This window comes from Haplochromis burtoni, unplaced genomic scaffold (assembly GCF_018398535.1).
Source record: "Haplochromis burtoni strain Fernald_Lab_line unplaced genomic scaffold, NCSU_Asbu1 Contig_36, whole genome shotgun sequence".
NCBI classification, from domain to species: Eukaryota; Metazoa; Chordata; class Actinopteri; order Cichliformes; family Cichlidae; genus Haplochromis; species Haplochromis burtoni.
Window position 1 is genome coordinate 3,078,819 of NW_024582397.1, and position 20,946 is coordinate 3,099,764.

General features: G+C 39.8%; 3 protein-coding genes across 3 annotated transcripts; 2 read left to right on the top strand and 1 right to left on the bottom strand.

Annotated features, from left to right (window-relative positions):
• Positions 1–2,472: 2,472 nt before the first annotated feature.
• b3gnt2l (UDP-GlcNAc:betaGal beta-1,3-N-acetylglucosaminyltransferase 2, like) lies at positions 2,473–6,790 on the top strand. The gene is made up of 2 exons (XM_005936776.3): positions 2,473–2,678; positions 5,045–6,790. The coding sequence occupies exon 2, from the start codon at positions 5,132–5,134 to the stop codon at positions 6,389–6,391; it is 1,260 nt and encodes a 419-aa protein (XP_005936838.1). The 5' UTR covers positions 2,473–2,678; positions 5,045–5,131; the 3' UTR covers positions 6,392–6,790.
• On the bottom strand, positions 6,668–13,340 carry bckdha (branched chain keto acid dehydrogenase E1 subunit alpha). Its single transcript, XM_005936778.3, has 8 exons — positions 12,994–13,340; positions 11,500–11,676; positions 11,306–11,392; positions 10,533–10,641; positions 9,536–9,697; positions 9,234–9,440; positions 8,993–9,134; positions 6,668–7,609 (listed from the first exon to the last, which is right to left on the bottom strand). The coding sequence occupies exons 1-8, from the start codon at positions 13,105–13,107 to the stop codon at positions 7,267–7,269; spliced, it is 1,341 nt and encodes a 446-aa protein (XP_005936840.1). The 5' UTR covers positions 13,108–13,340; the 3' UTR covers positions 6,668–7,266.
• A 1,557-nt stretch (positions 13,341–14,897) lies between these two features.
• exosc5 (exosome component 5) lies at positions 14,898–20,844 on the top strand. The gene is made up of 6 exons (XM_014338248.2): positions 14,898–15,058; positions 17,448–17,561; positions 17,783–17,904; positions 18,021–18,161; positions 19,595–19,684; positions 20,657–20,844. The coding sequence occupies exons 1-6, from the start codon at positions 14,923–14,925 to the stop codon at positions 20,750–20,752; spliced, it is 699 nt and encodes a 232-aa protein (XP_014193734.1). The 5' UTR covers positions 14,898–14,922; the 3' UTR covers positions 20,753–20,844.
• The last annotated feature ends 102 nt before the right edge of the window (positions 20,845–20,946 follow it).

The following is a 20,946-nucleotide window of genomic DNA, read 5'->3' on the forward strand; positions in this document are numbered from 1 at the left end:
CCAAACTCTAAAAACCAGAATGGGCTGTTCAGTCGCCACTGCCACCTGAGCCATTAACATTCGAGGGGTCAGCTGGAGGGTCTGCACATTGTTGTCGCGTGTGGTTGACTATGGGAGAAAAACTTGTTGATGTGAAACCCCCGGTGGTAAAAATGTTCTGGTTGTTACTGAGTTGCTACAACAATCCGCCTATGCCACATGCTGTCCAACTCTGTTGTATGGTGGTAGAGGCTATAAAAGCTGCCTTCCAGGATTATCAATCACTGCTACGTAAACTGTTGTATGAAGGTGGAGGCTGAGCAGGTGTAGAAACTGGAAGGGCACAATCAAGTTGTGACACACTGAGGACCTAAGGAAGGATAAAAAGAGGATTTCTCTGAGAAGATTTCTGTTTCTTCCTTATACGTGTTTTTGTCTAGTAGCACATAAAGTAAGCAATATTATGGGAATGGCAATGAGTACAGTGGGTCAGATTTGTCTGTGAGTGTACCTTGACTGAAATGTGTATTTGAATCAGTTCCCCTTATGTCACTACATAGTGATCATATGAAAGGTTGTCAAACCGGTCCGCTGACACTAAATAAGTTTGGTAAGTTTCTACTCCCTTTTATTGTCACCAGTATGTGCAGTGCTTCAATGCTTTTTGCTTTTGACAGTGGGTTTACTCCGTCCTATAATGACGTCCAGACCAGATGTCAACACGGAGAAACAAACCTATTTTTATCTGAAATGTATACAAAAATAAGTTGTTTTTGAGGGAGTTTAATTTGCCTTTGCAAATGGATCAAATAAATGATATAATAAACAAATTAATAAATAATAAAGATTTGAAGAACAATACTACAGTATGGATGCTTTATCAGCATCCATACCGATGAGACAAGATAAGATAAACCTTTATTGTCATTGCACAGTCATACATAGTACAATGAGATTGTAAAACTGTCCTATTTCAGCACTACATATAACACAACACGACACCATATGATACATCACAACGCAACACAAACAACACAACACAGTATATTAACTTAGTAAAAAGAAGAAGAAGAAGAGTATGTGTATTGCACACTGTTATTATTGCACATTCATTATTATCGCACCTTGTTATAAATATAAATATTATTATTGTTATTGTTTTAAACATTGTTACCTCCCCCCCCAAAAAAGTCCAGGGAGGTAGCCAGTCAAGTCAAGTCAAAGTTTATTTATATAGCACATTTAAAAGACTACTGTACATCAAAGTGCTTTACAATAAAACCGCATTGCGGGCAGAACAAAGAAATAATAGTACAGTTATACTTAAAATTGCATTTATGTGGTGTAGTGCAGGCCGAATGAAAGTCAAACTAATTTGTTTCAAAAGCTAAGTTAAAAACAAAAGTACAAGTCAAGAGCAGTAAAAATTAAGAAAAACACTATAGAATAGGAAAAGATAAAATACAATAACATACTATACAAAATAGAAGAATTTGACACCATTTCTCAGTTGGACCAGTGGCTCACCACCATGCTTCTCTGTATCAAGAAAACCATACAGGATGAGGAGAGTGACCTTCGCCGACTTGCCTATCCTGCTTATAAGCCCTAAACAAATAAATTGCATTCTTCTTTTTTGCCTTGACCTCTCACTTCCATACTAGCAGCCTTCATAACTGTTTGACCATTACCCCTTTGTATTCACAGATACCATTTCTTTCCTGCAGTATTCTCTCAAATTCTATCCGCTGAACACTACCTTTCTGAGTGCAGGCTTCACACAGTATGTAAGTTGTGTATTATTATGAATCAGGTATTGGCCCAGAAATAGTTCAGTTATTCACAATTGTGCTGCAATACCAATACCAACCAAAACCAAAATGCCAATATTGATAAAGGCACTCAAATTTGCTTTGGTGATTTTGAATGCATATGTGTACTGTTTTGACAAAGGAGAGCGCCTCTAATTAAACAGTGCTTGATCTCAGCTGCAGAGGCCAAGAGTGTCTGTCTGAGGTTTTTCCATTGCATATATATCCCCTCTGACTTATGATGCAAATTTCTCAGGATTTGGACTTGATTTGATGAAGATTTATAAAGCATGCTTTTATAAACACAAGTAATTAATTAGCTAATTGTTTTCATATCCATTAACAGCAAGTTTAACAAAATTTCCATAAAAGAAGGTGATGGATGTCCTTCAACTCTGTGAGCATTTGCATGGTTTCCATCCGTGTAGGAGTGTAAGAGTGTATGTTTTTTTTTCTTCTTAATGTTTGAGTTGTGTTTTTCTGTCTTAGGCTCAGGCTGAAAAGGAAAAACAAAACAACAACAAAAACAAACAAACAGTTTTTAACGCCTGCAGAGAAAAAAAGAGCTCTAGTGATCTGAACAATGTGCTCATGTATCCAGATGATTTTGTCAGTGAACAATTGGTCTTAAATTATTTGTGATGTTTCCGGTCAAACGTTTGAATAAACCTGTCTCGTGGGCGTGGTTTCAACATATGGGAAGGGAACACTTGATCTCATACAGTCCTGCACCTGCATTAAGTGGGATTTCTCCCTCGTCTGCTGAACAGAAACAGGATTGCAAAGCTAAATGATCAGGTTTTGCGCTCCTGCGGATCTGTTTGCGGTACCTGAGGACACTTGGAAACTAATTTGATTTTTTCCTCTTGCTTTACAGTAATCCGATCAGTAAGTATTTTCCGCAACTCATTTATCATTGGTTTCACTTTTTTTTTGTTTTTAAGGGGTTGTCTTCCGCTTAGGTGTAAAGTTTGCGCAGTTATATAACAATTGAATCAAATCATGCATAAATTAAAATTAAAAATGTCAAACGTTCAAAGTTAGTCTTGTGCTTACGAAACAAAGGCTCTCGCGTGAAAGAAAAAGAGAGGAAGTCCTTTCAGGCATTTTTAATTGTTAGGTTTCTCCTCTCCTCAGCCATCGAGACGTTTCTCCTTTATATCTCTGCTCGCCTCTAATTAAAAACCGGCGAGCAAACATGTTCGCAGATGCATTTTAGCAGATTCGGCTACAAGCTACTTTTTTTTTTCCATCTTTGTCAGTTGGAAAACTCCTTAGAAATATCTGTTTTAACAGTACACACTTGCACTGATATTATACGTGGATTGGAGAGGTGTTCTTAATTTAACTGCCGTTTAATTGGTTATCCAACTGTGTTGAATTACCTACACTGGTAAGTCGATTAGGAAGAAGTGTTACCAACTCCTCAGTAAGGAAAATCGCTATTTGCTGTCCTACAAGTCGCTACAAGTCGCTACAAGTCGCTAGAAGTCGCCAAATGACGTCATCGCCTAATTTGCATAATTGGTCATGCTAATGTAATTGTAACCTACGATGTTGGAGAGAGAAATAACATCGTGGAAGAGACATGAAGTGAGTAAAAAACGTCCTAAATGCAGTTAGAATTTATTTAGAACTACAAATTAAATTTCTTTTAGCAATTATTGTTTTTTAATGTCACAATTCCAACCCTGCTCCTTTACCCGGGCCTGGACCGGCAAAAGTGACCCGAAACTGGCACTCTGGTGGAGTTACTTTGTGTGTGAGAGTGAGTGTTTATAAGTAGTTTTAAACCTTGTAATCCACAAAACAGCATAACAGTAAAAGAACTGACTGCGTTACAGTCAGTGCGGGAGCAGCGGCTTCGCCCATGCGCGATTCATTTGCCGTTTGGACGCACAGGTGTGAACGTCTCCTGCCCTGATAGCAGCTGGGGGAGGACTATCCTCCGCCTGTGAGCGCTTTGGCACGGGTGAGGTGCCCAAGGCAGCACCGCTGCTTGTTGAGAGTAAGAGCGATACGCGTTTTCACGTCAAAAAATCGTCATAAATAAGTCTCCAATAATACCAGAAAAAGTCGCCAGATTTGTCGCTAGTCGCTTTTTAGAAAAAAAGTCGCTAAGGGGGTCTGAAAATTCGCTAAATATAGCGACAAAGTCGCTAAGTTGGCAACACTGTTAGGAAGTAGAACTAAATAAGTAATTTAATAAAATAAATAAATGTGTGTGTATTTGTATTTATAGATTGATTGATTCAGGGGGGAACAGCAGATGTGTTATATAATGTTCTGCCTTAACTAATTAAAAGCCGCTTTTCACCCTTCCTTGTAAAAGGTTTGAAAAAAATCCTACGAAATGTTTGCAAATTCAACTTTGCGCGTTGGATTAATCGGAACTCGGGAGGGACGTCACTCCCGCGCTCAGGATTAGCGAGGAAGAGCCATTCAGGCATCACTGGCAACACAGCACAATACTTGATTTTTGCACTTTAAAACAGCGATGGCCAGGCTGTTCAGTGCAGTCATAAATCCACAAGGGTGGCAGTACACATTAAACGTTTACAGCTTTTCTATTGTCCACGTTCACTGTCTCTACTTGAATCATTAACTCGGGGTTGACTTTCAGAGTCGCAAATCCGAGACGGGGGGGGCGGTCACATTCAAATTCAAATTCCAGCTGGGAAATGTAAATTCCAATTTATTCACGAATGCATAATTTGGGATAATCTGCTTACATTGAAGTGTTTTATTCAGCATTAAGAGTTCATTGTATTACAGAAACTAGATTAGATTACTAATGATCTTATGGCCCCAGCCTCTAGCCTATCATACTTTTTGAAGTTAGGCCTATGGAAAAACAAACAAACATGGAGGTGACTGTTTTTGTGAATCTGTGCTGTATAAGTAACGGATATTTAATTTAGTAAAACTACATCTTGATGCTGTGATCTTTAATAGGTAATAATTTGCTGACAGAAGTGTAATTAGTAATTATGTCACTGAGGCTAACGATCCTGTTGTGTCACCTCAGCATTTAAAATATGTTATCAAGATTAGACCAAAACTCCATCATAGTCGTCTTCTCTATTTCTAGCTTAACATTTTTGTGTTGTCTTCAAAATCTGCCTTTTAAAAAATTCAAATAATAAAATAGAAATATATACATTTCTATTTTTAAAGAGTGAATGCATTTCTTTTGAGGTTGGGCCTTTTTCAGTTTCTGATGTAATGTTGCTTTTTTTGCCCCCTGTTTACAGGTACTTCCCGTTTGCAACCTACTGAGTTGGTGTAACCTGGAATACAGCATATTGTCCAGTCCCCATGAAAGATGACTCATATCTAGAATGGCACAAGTCGCAGCTTTGCTTACTTACCTCAAGTCAATGACGCGTATTCAGACATTCAGTGTTATGGTTCTTTTCTTCTCTTTAATTTTAATCGTTTTCTACATGACTGTCCAGGTGGAGACCACCCACAGTTTACGGAGTGTAAGAACACAATTTCCCCAACAGAAGGGCATTACCAGGCATGTTCATTTACACAATGTTTCAGCTGGCTTCAGACAGACCATTCCTAAAAGCAGAGCTTACTGGAACCGTTTACTGTACTCAGCCCTGATGAATCTGGACAAGGGAGGAAACCCATTCAATCAAAACTCTAACTGGTCTAACTGCAGGCTGACAAATCAAGAGTTTCTGCAAATCAACGTGCATGACTTCAGCTCCTACCCTGTCCAATTTCGGGATTTTCTGGAGGGGATGAACTGCAGGACTGCCCCAATTCTGATTGATCAGCCCAACAAATGTGCTTTCAGTAAAAGGAAGACGGAGAGCCACACCATGTTGCTTTTTGCCATCAAGTCATCTCCCAGAAACTTTGAGCAGAGGCAGGCAGTGCGAGAGACGTGGGGCCGAGAGATGACGTATCCAAATGGACTCAAAGTGCGTATGGTGTTCCTTCTGGGGAGCTCCCCACCACAAGATCCTGACCTGACCCCACTGCTGTCATTTGAAGCAAAACTCTATGGGGATATCCTGCAGTGGGACTTCCATGAAACATTTCTAAACCTGACGCTCAAAATGAACATGTTGCTCGACTGGACATTGAAAAGCTGTCCTCATGTCTCCTTTGTCTTTAGTGGGGATGATGATGTATTTGTCAACACCCCAGCACTGGTCAGGTACATCGAGTCTCTCGAGGCTTCTAAAGTATCTAGTTTGTATGCTGGTCATGTTATAAGTGCTGGAAGTCCCCTCAGGGACTCAAATAGCAAATACTACATCCCTATGAGCTTCTATGATGGCCCATACCCTCCTTATGCTGGTGGAGGTGGCTATCTTATCTCTGGAGCTTTGCTAGAATCCCTCTATTCACTTTTACACATCATTCCTTTCTTCCCCATTGATGATGCCTATGTTGGGATGTGTTTCATGGCTTTAGGGATTTCTCCTGAGGCACACTCAGGATTTCAGACATTTGATATCAGAGCAGAAGATCGTGAGGATCTCTGTGCATATAAAAACCTTATTCTGGTTCACCAGAGGTCCCCACAGGAGTTAAAAAAGTTGTGGAAGGGGATTAACAGCTCCCTGTTGGCTTGTTGAACGGGACTGGTTATGAAGATGGCAAATAGTGACTGCACTTGCATATTAAAGATTTGTTTCTCCACTAATGTACTATTCATGGTTTTGCAGAGTTGATTTTCTATAGACCATCTTGCCAGCAAAAACAGAAATGTATTGTGAACAAAATTAAGTTGCCGTAAAGCAGGAAAGACATTTGAGTGCCCGTTCAGGCATTAAATCACATGTAGGTGAAACCAACTTGTTTTTGATGACTCACAAACCGGCCATACAACTGAAATGAAATAAAAACAAGAATGAATGTTCCTCAGTTTATTTTCCACGAAACACCAATCACGAGCTAGGTAAGTGTACAGTTCTGGGATTTCGAACAGTGTGTAACATCACCACAGCATACCATCACATCTAAAATTTGTGTGTATACTAAGAAGCATTTTAATAGTTCTTTGAAATACATTAAAGCGGTCACTTCAGTGACACACAATAAAACCTGTTAGACGTCACTGAACAGGAGTGTATGAAGAGAAGAAACACAAAGTCAAGTTCCATTTTTTTTGCCCGCTGTTGTGTTTATATTGTGAGTAATGCATTCACACTGCAGCAGGTGATTCTAGTGTACTTGCAGAACATTACAGAACCTGGAATTAATGTGAAATAATGGTGTGAATTTAAATTTGAGAAGCTTTACTACCAATAGTAAATCTTATTAACTTAAGGCACCAAACCCAGACACATGAAGAGCTTGGAGTTTTGTTTTGCAACCACAATCTTTCTCCCCACTGTCATGCAGAAAGAAATGACAAGTATCAAAACTACCTTTTATGAATACAGCTAAAACTGTGCAACAGTCTATTTATCAACCAAACTTCAACTTGTTTTGCCCCGTAGCAAAAAAGTTATTTTTCATACAAGTCTAGCGGGTAGTTCTCTTTGTACTGCTGCACATGTCTCCACAGGGACTCTCTCTGCTTGTTCAGGCTGGGTATCATCTCCTGGTACACGTCGGTGAACAACAGTTCAGGATTGGGTTTGAGCCGCCTTTCAGCCCTCTCAAACGCCTCCATCACCGTCTTGCGCGATTGTTTTCGCCAGCTCCTCTCGTCATCTTCACTCCACCATCCGCGGGCTGTCATGTAATGTCTCAGCCTGGAAATGGGATGGTCCTGTTTGTCCCAATAGTTCACTTCATCCACCGAACGGTACGCCGAGCTGTCATCGCTGGTGCTGTGGTGGCCAATTCTGAAGAATCAACAAAATACATTTTTCTTAACATGACTTTTCATACTGTCGCTGTTTCAGGATGAGTACATCTGTGGTGTACAGCACTCTTCAATTACAACCCAAAAATGTACTTTTAAAATTTTACACCAAATCACAATTTCCATTATAGCAACATAAAATATTAAGCGTTTCTAACTATAAACCTTTAATAATATTTAGATGATCAAATATATTTTCACTTTACTGCCAATATCTAATGAGCCTTTTATGGCTTAGGGGGTAAAACCCTTGCATTCTGGTAAAGGTGCATATCGATAATCTTAAAACAACAGCGAAATTAAAAAATGATCCCAGCTAAAAGAAAGCCACCTGGCTTTTGTAAAGTGCCATATTTACTTGATGAACTGCACAGTTCAGTCCTCATTAGTAGCTGGCTTTAGTTTACACAAAGAAAATTGACTATTTTAACTACATAATCACATTTTTGTTAGATTCTGGCTTCAAACTTCTGACTCGGCTGTCAGTCTACAAGGTTAAAGTTGGTTTTGTAGTCCAGCAGAGGTTTGCTGCCTGTCCAGCTATATTAGATGAAGGCAGCGTACAAACTGGTCTGTTAAGTATGTCTGTGGGCCATTCTGGCTCGTGCTGTTGTTGGTCTGTCCACCAAAAGTGAGTGGCAGCTCTCTGAACAAAACATCTTGTTGATTCCCGAGGTATGAGGAGAATGGTCAGAGCACATGAACCTGTTCAAACTTTGAAGTAGATGAGCTTCAGCACCAAAGACTACACTGGGAGCCAAGAACAGGAAACCGTTTATTTTCCAGATGGGAGTATCGGAATTTGAGATGAACATGGAAACCTCCATCCATCCTGCTTTATGTGAACGTTTCAGGCTGGTGATGGTGTTTTCGTGGTGTGGGGGAAATTTTCACTTAGTATTAACTGAGGATTGAATTTTATTGCTTCCAGCAGGATCATTTGTTATGTCGCAAAGGTCAAATAACCTCAAACTGTTTTTTTTAAACATGACAATGAGTTCACTGTACTCAAACATCCCTCCACAATCACCAGATCTCAGTCCAACAGCGCACCGTTGGCATGTGGCGAAAAAGAAAATTCAAATCATGGAGGTGCAGCAGACAAATCTGCAGAAACTGCATGATGCCATCATGTCAATATGGAACAAAATCTCCAACCCATTACTAGGCAAGGTGTACCTAACCAAATTCTGTTGAGTGCATTTACTTATTTATTCGATGCTGTCCATTCAAGTGTTAAATTTCAGTAGTAAAATGAAACATTTATAAAGAATGAAGAAAATGTTAGTGATGAACTGTCAGCCTAAAAACTGTTCCACATGTCCTTTCAAACGCAGACAAAATCACTCAAACATTAACAAACCTGTAGGTCATTGCCTCAATGAGGAATGGCTGGTTCTCAGCCACAGCCCTGCGCCTCGCTTCCTTTGTAGCGTTGTACACAGCAAACACATCATTACCATCAACACGAATGGACAACATGCCATAACCAGGACCACGAGCAGCTGTTAAAGAAAAAGAACCAGAGGTGTGTGGATAAGAGCAGCTGGAACATCAATCAGAGAGCAGCAGAAAAGTGGCAGAAAAATCGCATTCAGCCTTACCGATGCCGTCACCTCTATACTGTTCGTTTGTAGGGGTAGAGATGGCGTAGCCATTGTTGCGGCAAAAAAATATCAGTGGGCACTCAAGGGTGGCAGAGAAGTTGAAGCCGGCGTGTGCATCCCCTTCGCTAGCTGCTCCTTCTCCAAAATAGCAAATGACGGCACGGTTTGTGTTCTCTCTCTTGACTGCATACGCAGCTCCAGCCGCTGAAAGAGACACAGAGCCACAGACATATTTACAGCTGTGTGTTTGTCTATCCTGCTTCAGGCAGCAGAGGTAAATACACAGGCGTGGAGCTCACCCTGAGGAATCTGTGTGGCCAGAGGAGATGAGATGGTGACAAAGTTCAGATCTTTGGAGCCATAGTGGACGGGCATCTGCCGGCCCTTTCCGAGGTCATCAGCATTGGCGTAACACTGAGCCATGAAGTGATCCAGAGAAAAGCCTCGGTACATCAGCACTCCTGTAATAGAAGATGTGTCGCACGATTTCTCACAAGACAAGAGAACCAGACCGACTGAAGGAGCAAACAGTGGGGATATTAAAATAAGGACTGGAGACTTGGGAACCCTTTTTTTGTTGTGGTCAGTTTTTTTGAATGTAAAACATATTTGTGTTTTACATTCAAATGTGTCCATTCTGATCATTTCAGCAATCTTCCCCTCAGAATTTGCTCACGTCTGAATCCTTATATTGATGCTATGATTATTATTCCTCATACTGAAGTGATGATTGTTATTCTCTCACTGATAGAATAGTCAGAAGAGCACAGGAGGAATGTGATTATTGTGCACCACATCCCTTTAGCTAAACTAGCTAACATGCTTGGAATGATCTTTTTATAAGGTAGGCAAGAGTCTTATTACTTTGGTAAAACCTTAAACTATGAGAGGGAGCACTGCTGATGCCAGTTAGCCTACAGCTGGTTATACTGCGTGGCACTGAGGCAAATAGTTTTTGACTCACTGGATTTTATTAATTTTACTAAACTTTACTAATTTTTGGAAACCTGATGAACTCAGTTTGTAAGCAATAAATATTCTTGTTAAATTCTCATATAAACAAGTTTTTTTTCTGTAGTAATCATTTGACCATACTGCAAAGTAATTTGTTCAGTTTCAAATGTTGTCTGGAAGACATTTGTGATAACAACAACAACAAAAGGAGATGTAGAAATGAACACTGAAGTGGTCAACTGTTTTGATTACAATTAAAATGTTCATATGAACAATGGACCAAAAAAATAGAACTATAGTAGTTGGGGGGAAAGCCCAAACGAAACCACATTTCATTTTTACCAGCTTCTCTGTATTGCCCAAAAACCAGATCGTTTGGATCCAGAGCAGCAGCACTGCCGATGTGTGTCCCCTCCTCACCATAGTTAGTCATGTAGAAGGAGATCCGACCCTGTAACGGACAGGGCTGGACAGTTAATCAGACTGTAATCTCAAGTATGATTTTTTTTTTTAAGCAATTACGAAAATAAAACAACTGGGAAAAAATAATTACTTTTTGCATTAATTTTACCTGAAATCGTTATGTTTTGCTGTTATAAATCAAGTGCACCTCTTTCTTTTACAGCTATTTGGTGTCCTCCCTTCATAAAAACTAAAACTCACTTGCTGTTTAGTTCAGCTCGAGCCAAAATTACTAAAGATTTGGATGGAATAAAACTAATGGTTTAGTGAATATCTACTTGTGTCACAGGATCACTCAAGAGCTCTCACTGGATTTCTTTCAGTAATCAGCAACAGTTGGCCTTTAAGTCAAAAACACTCCCTAGTCAGCGCCCAACTTCCCTATGAGATGGACCTGTGTCCTCGAGAACCCCTATCTAATTTTTATGCATTCATTTTTAATTTGAAATTATAATTAACATAAAAAAGCCCTGCAGCAGACTGGCGACCTATCCAGGGTGTACCCTGCCTCTCGCCCTAAGACAGCAGATAAGTGGAGATAGACAGATGGATAAAGAAAATACCCTTTGAAACACCTATTTTTAAGTTCAAAAACTGCTGATGTTGTGTTTTAAATAATCAGGTTGAGCCAGGAAATGCAGGAGGAAACATACCTGTCTTTGAGACTCATAAAGAATGCGGTCCATTGTGTTCAGCATCGTCATCTTCTGATAAAAGTTCAAAACTGTCTCTTTGGAGAGCTGCGTAGGAGAGAAACACATAATCGACAAATTAACATTGGCTCAACAGACTGCAGGGGTCTTAGGGGCACATTTGGGAACCAGGAGCACAGGCAGGCTGATTGTACCTGAGGGTCTTGAGAGGGGTTGATGATATTTCCCTGCCTGTCCATCACTCGGTACACTGGGATCCCAGAGATGACATTGGGCTGGATGAACTCGAGCTGATCCACAAACTCGGCCGAGGCTCCTGGAAACTGGGGCTTTTCCAGCGAAGAGTCAAAGGTCTGCTGCAGCTGAAGAACCTGAAAGGATTGAATACAAGCATTATTTATTAACAATCTCATTGTGGCTGTGGCAAAGAAAGGCCCTAGGAAAAGCAAACACAGCATATCAGGTCACACAACTCATACAAACTGTCAAGCACGTGGTGGAGGGGTGATGATTTGAACTTGTTTTGCAGCCACACAATCGTGAACTCTTCTGTATCCCAAAGTATTCTAGAGTCAAATGTGAAGCCATCTCTCTGACAACCACTGGGTCATGCAACTGGATAATAAGCAGCAAATCTACAGCAGAAAAATAAGAAATTCAAGGTGTTCCAATGGCCCAGTAAAGTCACAACCTTTAACCTGACTGAAATGCTGTGGTAGGTCCTTAAGAGACCTGTGCACAAACAACTTACCTGAATTTCTATTGTGTATATATGTATTGTTTTATATTTGTGTTGCTTCATTTCATTTTGCTCTTTTCCCCCCACAGGCTTGTCCACCAGGACTTTGAACTGCATTAATGAAATGCATAAAATTGAATTATAAATTAAGTTTGGTGACTGATTCTTAGTTTTTTCTATTTATTTTATTTTTCAAAAGGCTAGTTTTTATTTTAGGTAACTTTTTAAACATCTAGTTTAAGTTTTTAGTTTTGTTTTAGTTAACTATAATAACACTGGTTGAACCTTTAGAGATTTTAGAAAGCTTAATTTCAGAAAAATGAAGACAATACAATACAGTGGAACCCCGACTTTTTAAAGAGTTACATCCAGATTTAAGTGCTGGAGCGATCGAAGGAAATAAAATAGCAGTGAAGGACATACAGCAGCAACAGCAATTAAATAAAGTTGTTTTGAAAAAATGATGCATTCGAGGACATCGGATTTCCTCCTTCACGCCCCTTGGTTCAACCAATGGAAAAGAGGCTAGCTAAGCCCTTAGCCGGCTGGCTAACTAGTCCGGTGTGAGAGTCAAAACAACAAAAAGTAAAATTAGTATTCATTGCAACTCAAGTTGTTTAGTAAATGTCAAACATGTATTCACTAATTATGTGAGAGTTAGTCTGACTTTTCACGGATACACTGGAGAATCGGTATAGCATTTCAGCAAGGTTGTTAGCGAAGTTAGCGGCTCCGTAGCTAACCAGAATCTTTGTGCAAACAAGACCTAACCCCAAAACTTATTAAAAGATTCAGTTTATTTTTAACAGTATTTCTACTTGATTGAGTTGGACGATACTCTTTCGTGAGCCTTGCTGTATCCCGGGCTCTTAATGACAGCGTTATCTCCAGTCCAGCCTCCCATAATTTATTCATTGCTCAATCCAAACAGTGCAGAGTTTTCACTTACAGTTACCCTGAAGCCTCTGCGCTGAAGCAGTCGATATGCCTTCAGTCCTGCTGTCTGACGGACAGCGCGGAAACAGAGCCCATACATTTTGCTCATGCTGCTCACAGCTGCCATCTGCACACTCAGTAGTTGTTTGATTTAACCGCCGCCGTACACCAGGTAAGGAGAAGTTACACTGGTGGATATGCACAAATCTGGCCAACGGAACTACTAATAACCACCACTCGCTGTCCTTCCTGTTTTCATCCACAGTTTACAGGCCGAGAGTCGCAAACTGATTGCAACATTAAAGTCGGCTACAGTATCCTCCACATCCGCTCAGGCCTTCAAAATAAAACCCCAAAATGTGAAGCAAGAAATGCTACGTAGCATTTAATCTGTAGGTGTAGTTCTGCCGGAACTAACTACGCTCCTTCACCCTTTCCCCCAGCAGGTGAGGATTTAAAAGATGCACAGATAGTATAACGGGAAGAAATTTATTTGTCACTTTTTACGTATTTCACAAGTTGAAGAAATGATTGATTAAAGCTGTCGAGATTTAACACTCTTTTGTGGTAGAATAACAATAATAATAAATAAATGAAAAATGCATGGGATGCCCAGGAAGGCAGAGTGTCAGTTTTATGGATAAAGGCCGCCCTCATCGGGGGATTAACCTGATGAAAGTCCATTGTGTGATGCTGACCTATTAATTAAAATACTGTCACTTTGCGTAACGACGTGCCCTGGTCGTTTTTCTATGGTCTTTTTGAGCGATTTTAACTTATAAAAATCAATATTGCCTATTTTAAGATTCAGACACACTAACGCAGTCACATTAACAAAATTTGACAGTTATTGCAATATGATATGTAATACATCTTACAGAAAGAAGTAAATGTAAAAGACAAAAAAATGCTTTGCGTCGGCATTTACGCATTTGTCTTTTGCACATATAGATCAGTTGTAACACACGTGAAACAGTTTGTAATAAAACAGCGCTCCTCTGGACGAACTCAACCTGAGATGTCAGGTATACCTATAAGTCTGACGATAACTGGTATTAAAGAGACACGAGACAACTATGCCACAGGAAAGAAAGAAAAAGAGACAAGACACAGCCAGGAAGGAGAGAGCCGTAAGCAGTACGGAAGAACCGATGAATAAAGTCGGATAGCTGTTCTTAAATTCAGTCATAAAACAACGATTTCTACGTCCTCTCAACCCTACCAAAAATTTAATCCTACTCTGCTGCCATCCTGTGGTCAAATTGCGGTACTGCATTAATAGTAAAAGCAGCGTCAGTGGCAAAATAAAGAATGTTGTTAGTTCCAGTTCCGATGATAAACCAAGTAATATCGCAGGTATAGCCGTTGACATATTAAAATAAAGTATTTTAACTACTTGTCAAAATCTAAAAATGTCTTCGTTTCAGTTCACAGCTAACTGATGACGTAAATACAGACAGCAGAATAAACCAATTTTTGCAGCCACGAGTGTTCATCGCCATCCAGTGGTAATAGCGGAGACTGCAACATGGTGGTTGCAATTCAGACAATGCCAGTAAATGATCACCAGGAGTAAATAAACTGATGTAAATAAAATTCTGGTGGGCGGTTATGACCAATAAGGGGAGAAAATAAAAGGTTGAACCCGTTGTGTTTAAATGCGGCTGCTGTCTGCCCTCTAGCGGTCATTGTGATTAACTACACTAATATACAGATGCTGCACTTCCGGTACTTTCAAAATACATTAACCATATTAACGCAAAATAGGGCTTCAGATTGCGTCAGGAAAACGTGAATTATGATGAAAAATATTATTTCTTCTTCGTTGTCATAGAAATATATTACAGATCCACATTTCTTGTGAATTAACTATTTATTAGAGCCAACATTTCTTTCTCATTCTGATGTCATCAGTAAGGAGCCTAAACTAGAGGGAAAACAGATGACGCCATCCGCCTGCGACAAACCTGCTTTCTCCACGATGGAGGTCTGCGGATCTCTGACTGTTTCTTTGAGAGAGTTTGGTTGTGAACAGAGCTTGCTCTCTCGAACTGATGGTTCTGCTTCTTTCGTCCAAGGTAACACTAATTTTAGAAATCATTTATCTGGGCGTTTATTTGCCTCTAAACTGGACGTAAAGGACGGAGAAAGGTTAGGGAAGTTAACCTGCCACTTCAGTTAGTGACATGAATTTCTTTACCCTTATACCCAAAATAATATAATAATGAGAATCAGGGGTGCATCTTTTATGCTGGCGTGGGTGGTATGGGGTGGCATGGGGTGGCATGTGCCAGCTTACTTTTGCATATGACAATGTTGTTTATTAAAATAAGGTAGCATTAACTTTGAGCCTAGCTACAACTAATTAATAAAATAAATATATTTATTGCATAGTGTTAACCTCCCTCCAGGGGCGGATCTACTGTGCACATTTTGAATCAACAACATGGCATTTCAGATTTCAACACAGGTGGTTTATTGTTGAACTTCTAATTAACCCTCTGAGGCTTCCAAATCACATGACCAATTTAATATGACATAGCAACAAGATGCATTCCCACTGAGTCTCCATCACATTTTTATTTGTGTTGAAAGTTCAAGCTATATACCAAGAAAAGGTAACAACTGGATTTTCTAATGACAGCCCGAAAAAACAAGCCACCACTTTCCTATTGGTGGGAAAATGTACCATGTTGACCAATCAAAAGATGATATGGCAAGGCAACAAGAGAGAGAGAGAGAAAGAGAGCGAGATCAACTGTGAGATGTGAGCAATTCCACAGTCATTGGATGTGAGAGGTTTGTGACATTTGGCGTGTTTGGAGTGTGTAGTTAATGTATAGTGTGTTGTGTAGTTCTTTGTTTTGTTTTTATGTGTCAAAATAAGGCCACGATCAGGGTCCATCATCAGCCACCAGGCCACAACCAGGCTCCATCAAGAGCTAGTGAAGCTACAGGAAAAGGCAGGCGCAGGTTAGCAAGCCTCAGGATTGATTGGGGCTGCAGTAAAAAAGGGGCACAAGTATTGAGAAGATGCTGCCTAAAAGACGTAACGTCAATGAGGAGGAACTGGAGGACATAAAGGAATCTTTGAACTTTATGTCAGAAGAAATAACAACCATTGCAAAACAACAACAAATAATAATCAACTTAATTGAGGATATTAAAGAATTAAGAAGGCAAAGTGAGGAAAAGGACAAGAAGTTTGCTATGTTGGAAGGACGAGTGGCAGAGTTGGAACAATATTTGAGAATAACAGATGTGATAGTAACGGGTCTGGAAACCAAGCACCAGACATATGCATGGGCAGCAGCAGAGGAGAGAGGGGAGCTGCCTGAGCAAGAGTTGCGCTCCCTGGAAGAACAGGCAATGGGCTTTTTCAAAAGTAAAGGCATTGAAATGGATAGTAAGGACACTGAGGAGTGCCATGCTCTTCCAAGGAAAAACAAGAATCAAAAACCTGCCATTATTATAAGATTTATTAATAGGAAGCAGAAGAAAGAGCTACTGAAGAAAGTTGAAAGGAACGAATGTGTATGTTAATGAACACCTAATCAAGAAAAATGCAGATATTGCAAGATTATTAAGAAAACAGAAGAAAATACAGTCAACCTGGACAACAGATTGTAAGGTGTTCATTAAGTGAAATGGAACACCGGAGCAGGCAAAGGTCTTAGTCATTAAAGAGCTGAGAGAATGAGAAAAATACAGCTGATAAAATGTAAGGCAAAGCATTGGGATGGTCACTTTCAATGCACTGTCAAATTGTTTGGTGCTTGTCTGAGACAAAGTATTGTTAAAGGTAATGATGTGTGGATACGATGTTTAATAAAGTCAGATGTCTGACACATTTCAAGTAACAAATCAAATGGAAAGTGGGACACTGGGGTATGATAGCAATATAGATCCTGACTGAATTTTTTACCAAAATGTTAAAGGACTGTAATTATTATACAATGGAACAATTTAATAGGAACATAGAGCGAGGTAAGAATATAACGATGGTTCGTTTTAATGGTAGAAGTCTATATGCAAACTTTAATTTATTAAAGTATATTTTACACAGTTTAATCAACCATTTGATGTGATAGCAAGATTTTGGTATGGTAGCTAATAATGATAAGCGGAAATGGATGGATGGGTTGGTTCAGTGTCGTGAAAAAAAATATTGTGGTGCAAGAGGAAGAATAAATGTGAAATTTACACGATGACACTTTGTTTCATTTAGAAGTATCACATCAGCTTTACTTCTCTTATTAAAAGCTTGTTCTAAATGGGGTGTCTGCGCTTAAGTCCCCCCTTTAAAAAATACATGTGCTGTGAGCACATTTACTGGGTGTCGTACTGCTCTAAATGATTTGATGTTACTACTTTTCCCCTCCTAGATGTCTGTTTATGTGGGGAAAGACATCATTAATTATCCAGTGTTATTTATTGAATAATGCTCCTTTCTGTTCTTGTCTAAAGGAGACACGAGTGTGATGGCTGGAGTGTACGGACCAGCTGAGGTCAAAGTCAACAAGGAGATCTATGACCGGGCGACCCTGGAGGTGTTGGTACAGCCCAAAGTAGGGCTGCCAAGTGAGTTTTTTTTAGGGGTAAAAATTTTCATTATGCAGCATTGCTTCTTTTATTTTGGGGAAGCTAATGTGAAATAGACCTTTTGCATCCTGATATCTACAAGAATGTCTCTGAGGTTTCTGCTGTGGAAAAGTTGCTATGCCACAGCTGACCACAGGGTGGGGTACGTGAGCTTTCTGCTCGCATTCATTTTTTTATACCGAGATTTGTTTGTTTTCTAGGTGTAAGGGAACGATCGCAAGAGCAGTGTGTGCGAGAAACCTGTGAGGCTTCTCTGCTCCTGACGCTTCATCCACGCTCCTCGCTCACTCTCATCCTTCAGGTCCTGCATGATGATGGTTCAGTATCCTTCTGTAAAACTCTGTGCTGCTGCAAGCTTTGAGGTTTATATCCAATCTGCAAGTAGGGCTCTAAAATTGAGATGTTTTCTGTGAGTGTTCTTCCTTACCTGTTCCTCAGCTGCTGTCTTGCTGTTTGAATGCTGCATGTATGGCTCTTATGGATGCAGGATTGCCCATGAGTTGCCTCTTCTGCGGAGTGACTTGTGCCATCAGCACAGATGGGCAAATCATCACAGACCCCACTGCAGCTCAGGAAAAGGTAAATCTAAGACTTTTAGAATGTTGGGTGACAAAAATCTTCCCAAAACACTCTGATGGTGGCTTTTGTCAAATTTCCTGGGAACTTTTCAAACAAATGACACAGAAAATATAGGTCTTTTCCATCCCACCATTGCTAAGTGCTTGTTCATAGGGCAGGGGTGTTAAACTCATTTTACGTTGTGGCTCAGATACATCCCACTTTGACATTAGGTGGACCATACCGTGTGAAACTCTTTTCTATCAAGAAGTTTAATCCTTGAAATATCTTAATATAAGGAAAAGAAATGCAGTTTGAACAGTACGTTTCAGTTTTTCTACATAAAATGATAATAAAGAAAAGCTGTTGTAGTTGCTGAAAGACTCTTCAATAGGATTCTTAAATAGAAATAAACTGTAAGGGCTTAAATTGTAACAAATAAATGTTTATAATTACACATTACTTAATTCAGTGTTTCCAACCGCTGTGCGTAAAGCAATCGGCATGAGTAATGGGCAGAACCATTATATTCTCTTCCACTAGAGGGCAGTACAATCAGCTGCTCTAATTAAATTGGTTGCCAACAGCCAGTAACACAGAAGACGATGAAGAAGAAATTACATAATAGTCATGCTGTGAGATGGTGCAGCCCGTAATAGCAATACATAAATATTTGAAAAGAAAAAGTAGTCAGTCTGACCTGGGTCCTGGAGGAAATACTGACCCAGATAAAGGCCCGAGCACGAGTAGTGCTCAGAAGAAAGCAAAAAGGCATACTGGCAACAAACCAAGCCAATTCCTCTATACCTGGTGCGTGGGGAAAAATTATCAACATGCTTTTTGTGACATTTTTGTTAGGTTGTGTGCCGCTTGATTTAAAAAAAAAAAAAAAATTCTAATCTGAAATAAGTGCGTGACTCCAAAAGGTTGGGAAAAACTGACCTAATTACTTTGGTTTAGCTTGATTAGCCATGTTGTACGTCTTTATCGGTAAAGATAAAACTGTAAAACTTATGAACAGTCCATTTACACCTTCTTTCATATTTTCCAGTGCTGTCCAGTGGGGGCCACGTCGGAGTCTTTCCTGGGCCAACTCTGGCCCCTGGCCCATATGTTTGACATCGCTGTCATGTAATTGTTGGGATGTTCTCCTGAATACTGCACTACTTGAGGCAACTGTGGAGGAAATTGTATAAATAAAAATAAATTGAATTCAGTTAAATGGCAAAGAAAAACAAAACTAGAGAAAAATCAGTCAGGAACGATAAGGCAAGCACAGCGATCTATAGTCGCCACCAGCTAAAGTATTCCCTTTTTTGGAATATCTTACTGTTGTCTGTCCAGCGCATCTGTTGTCACTTCCATTTGTATCAGTGGAATGGTTTTGCTTCCTAACGGGACAGATTGACATCGTCTTAATTTCCTTGCCCGTGTCTTGTTTTCTCTCTCAAAAGGAAAGTCGAGCTTTGATGACTTTTGCGATCGACAGCGCAAAACGCAGCGTTTTGATGTCGTCGACCAAAGGATCGTTTTCAGTGCATGAGGTCAGTGGATTAATGACAGGAAAAAAAGTGTGCACCATTTCAAATAAACAAAACTGTGAATGCCAAGCCAGAAAAGACTTCTCTAAAGCGTGCTTCAAAGAGAAAAGACTGGGCATCCCTTGCAGAGGCTGTTTGTAGATGTTGCCAAACCAAGAATACATCCTAAAAACCATTTTGGAGTTTCTGCAGTCTTGATAACAATATCATGGAGTATTTTTTTTCTCCTGTTACCCAAAAGGACCATAGTTTCTGGAAATTTTAGGGGATTTATTTTATATCGCTATTGATCAATCATGTTGAGCAGCCTTTGGTTGCATGCAGCTATCTATATGGAGACTAAAAGAGGGACAGCATTTATCTAAATGCAAGCTATAAATCATCAGCTGATGTGATTAGACAATTTGCATAAAACAGGAAGACTGGACTCAGATGAAACTGTCCCATGGGTTCCTGGATTCCCTTTTGATCAGCGGATGACAGGAATGATAATAAATCTACTCTTTTGCTTCTTTTTCCTGGAGACGATCCCATGGATCGAAACATGACCTCTTTAAGGACACTTTAAAAGGGAATTGAATGGAAAAATCAAATGGGATTCCCTTTTTTTTTGACTGAATAACAAGTATTATTCCAGAAACACTAAAATATGGGGTTCACTCTGGCCCGCCTACAGGGAACCAGTATGCTGACTGGATACTGACTGGAGGGGTCATATTCTCCTTACTTTCCTGTCTGCTCTCTACTGTCCCATCAGAATAAAGACATAACACACTCCCTGCCAAAATTTAAAAAGAAACACTACAACGTTGTTAAGTTTAGATTTGTGATTCTGCTTCATGTGTGACTTTTTGGAAAAACGGTTCTTATTTTTGCTTTCTCCCTGTCTGCCTCAGGTCTGATGTGACTTAAATCAGTTGTTGTTGCATTTCATATTTTGTCTGATCCTCAGTTGTTGTTTTTCTTCTCTCACAGCTGCAGCAGTGCATAGCAGTCAGTCAGAAAGCATCAGAGAAGATCTTCCAGTTCTACAGAGACTCTGTCAAGCGGCGATACTCCAAAAGCCTATGAGAAACACGGAGCTTTCTTTTGCCTAGTCTTTTTTATTTTTATTTTAACAATGCATGCAAACACTGATGTCGTAATAAAATATTTAGAAACCCCTGTGGGCTACAATTTCTTCAGTTCAGTTGTAGACAGCTGTGCTTCATGGTGGGAAGGCTTGTATGAGTACATTTGTGAGAGATCAGAAATGAAAGGAGGAA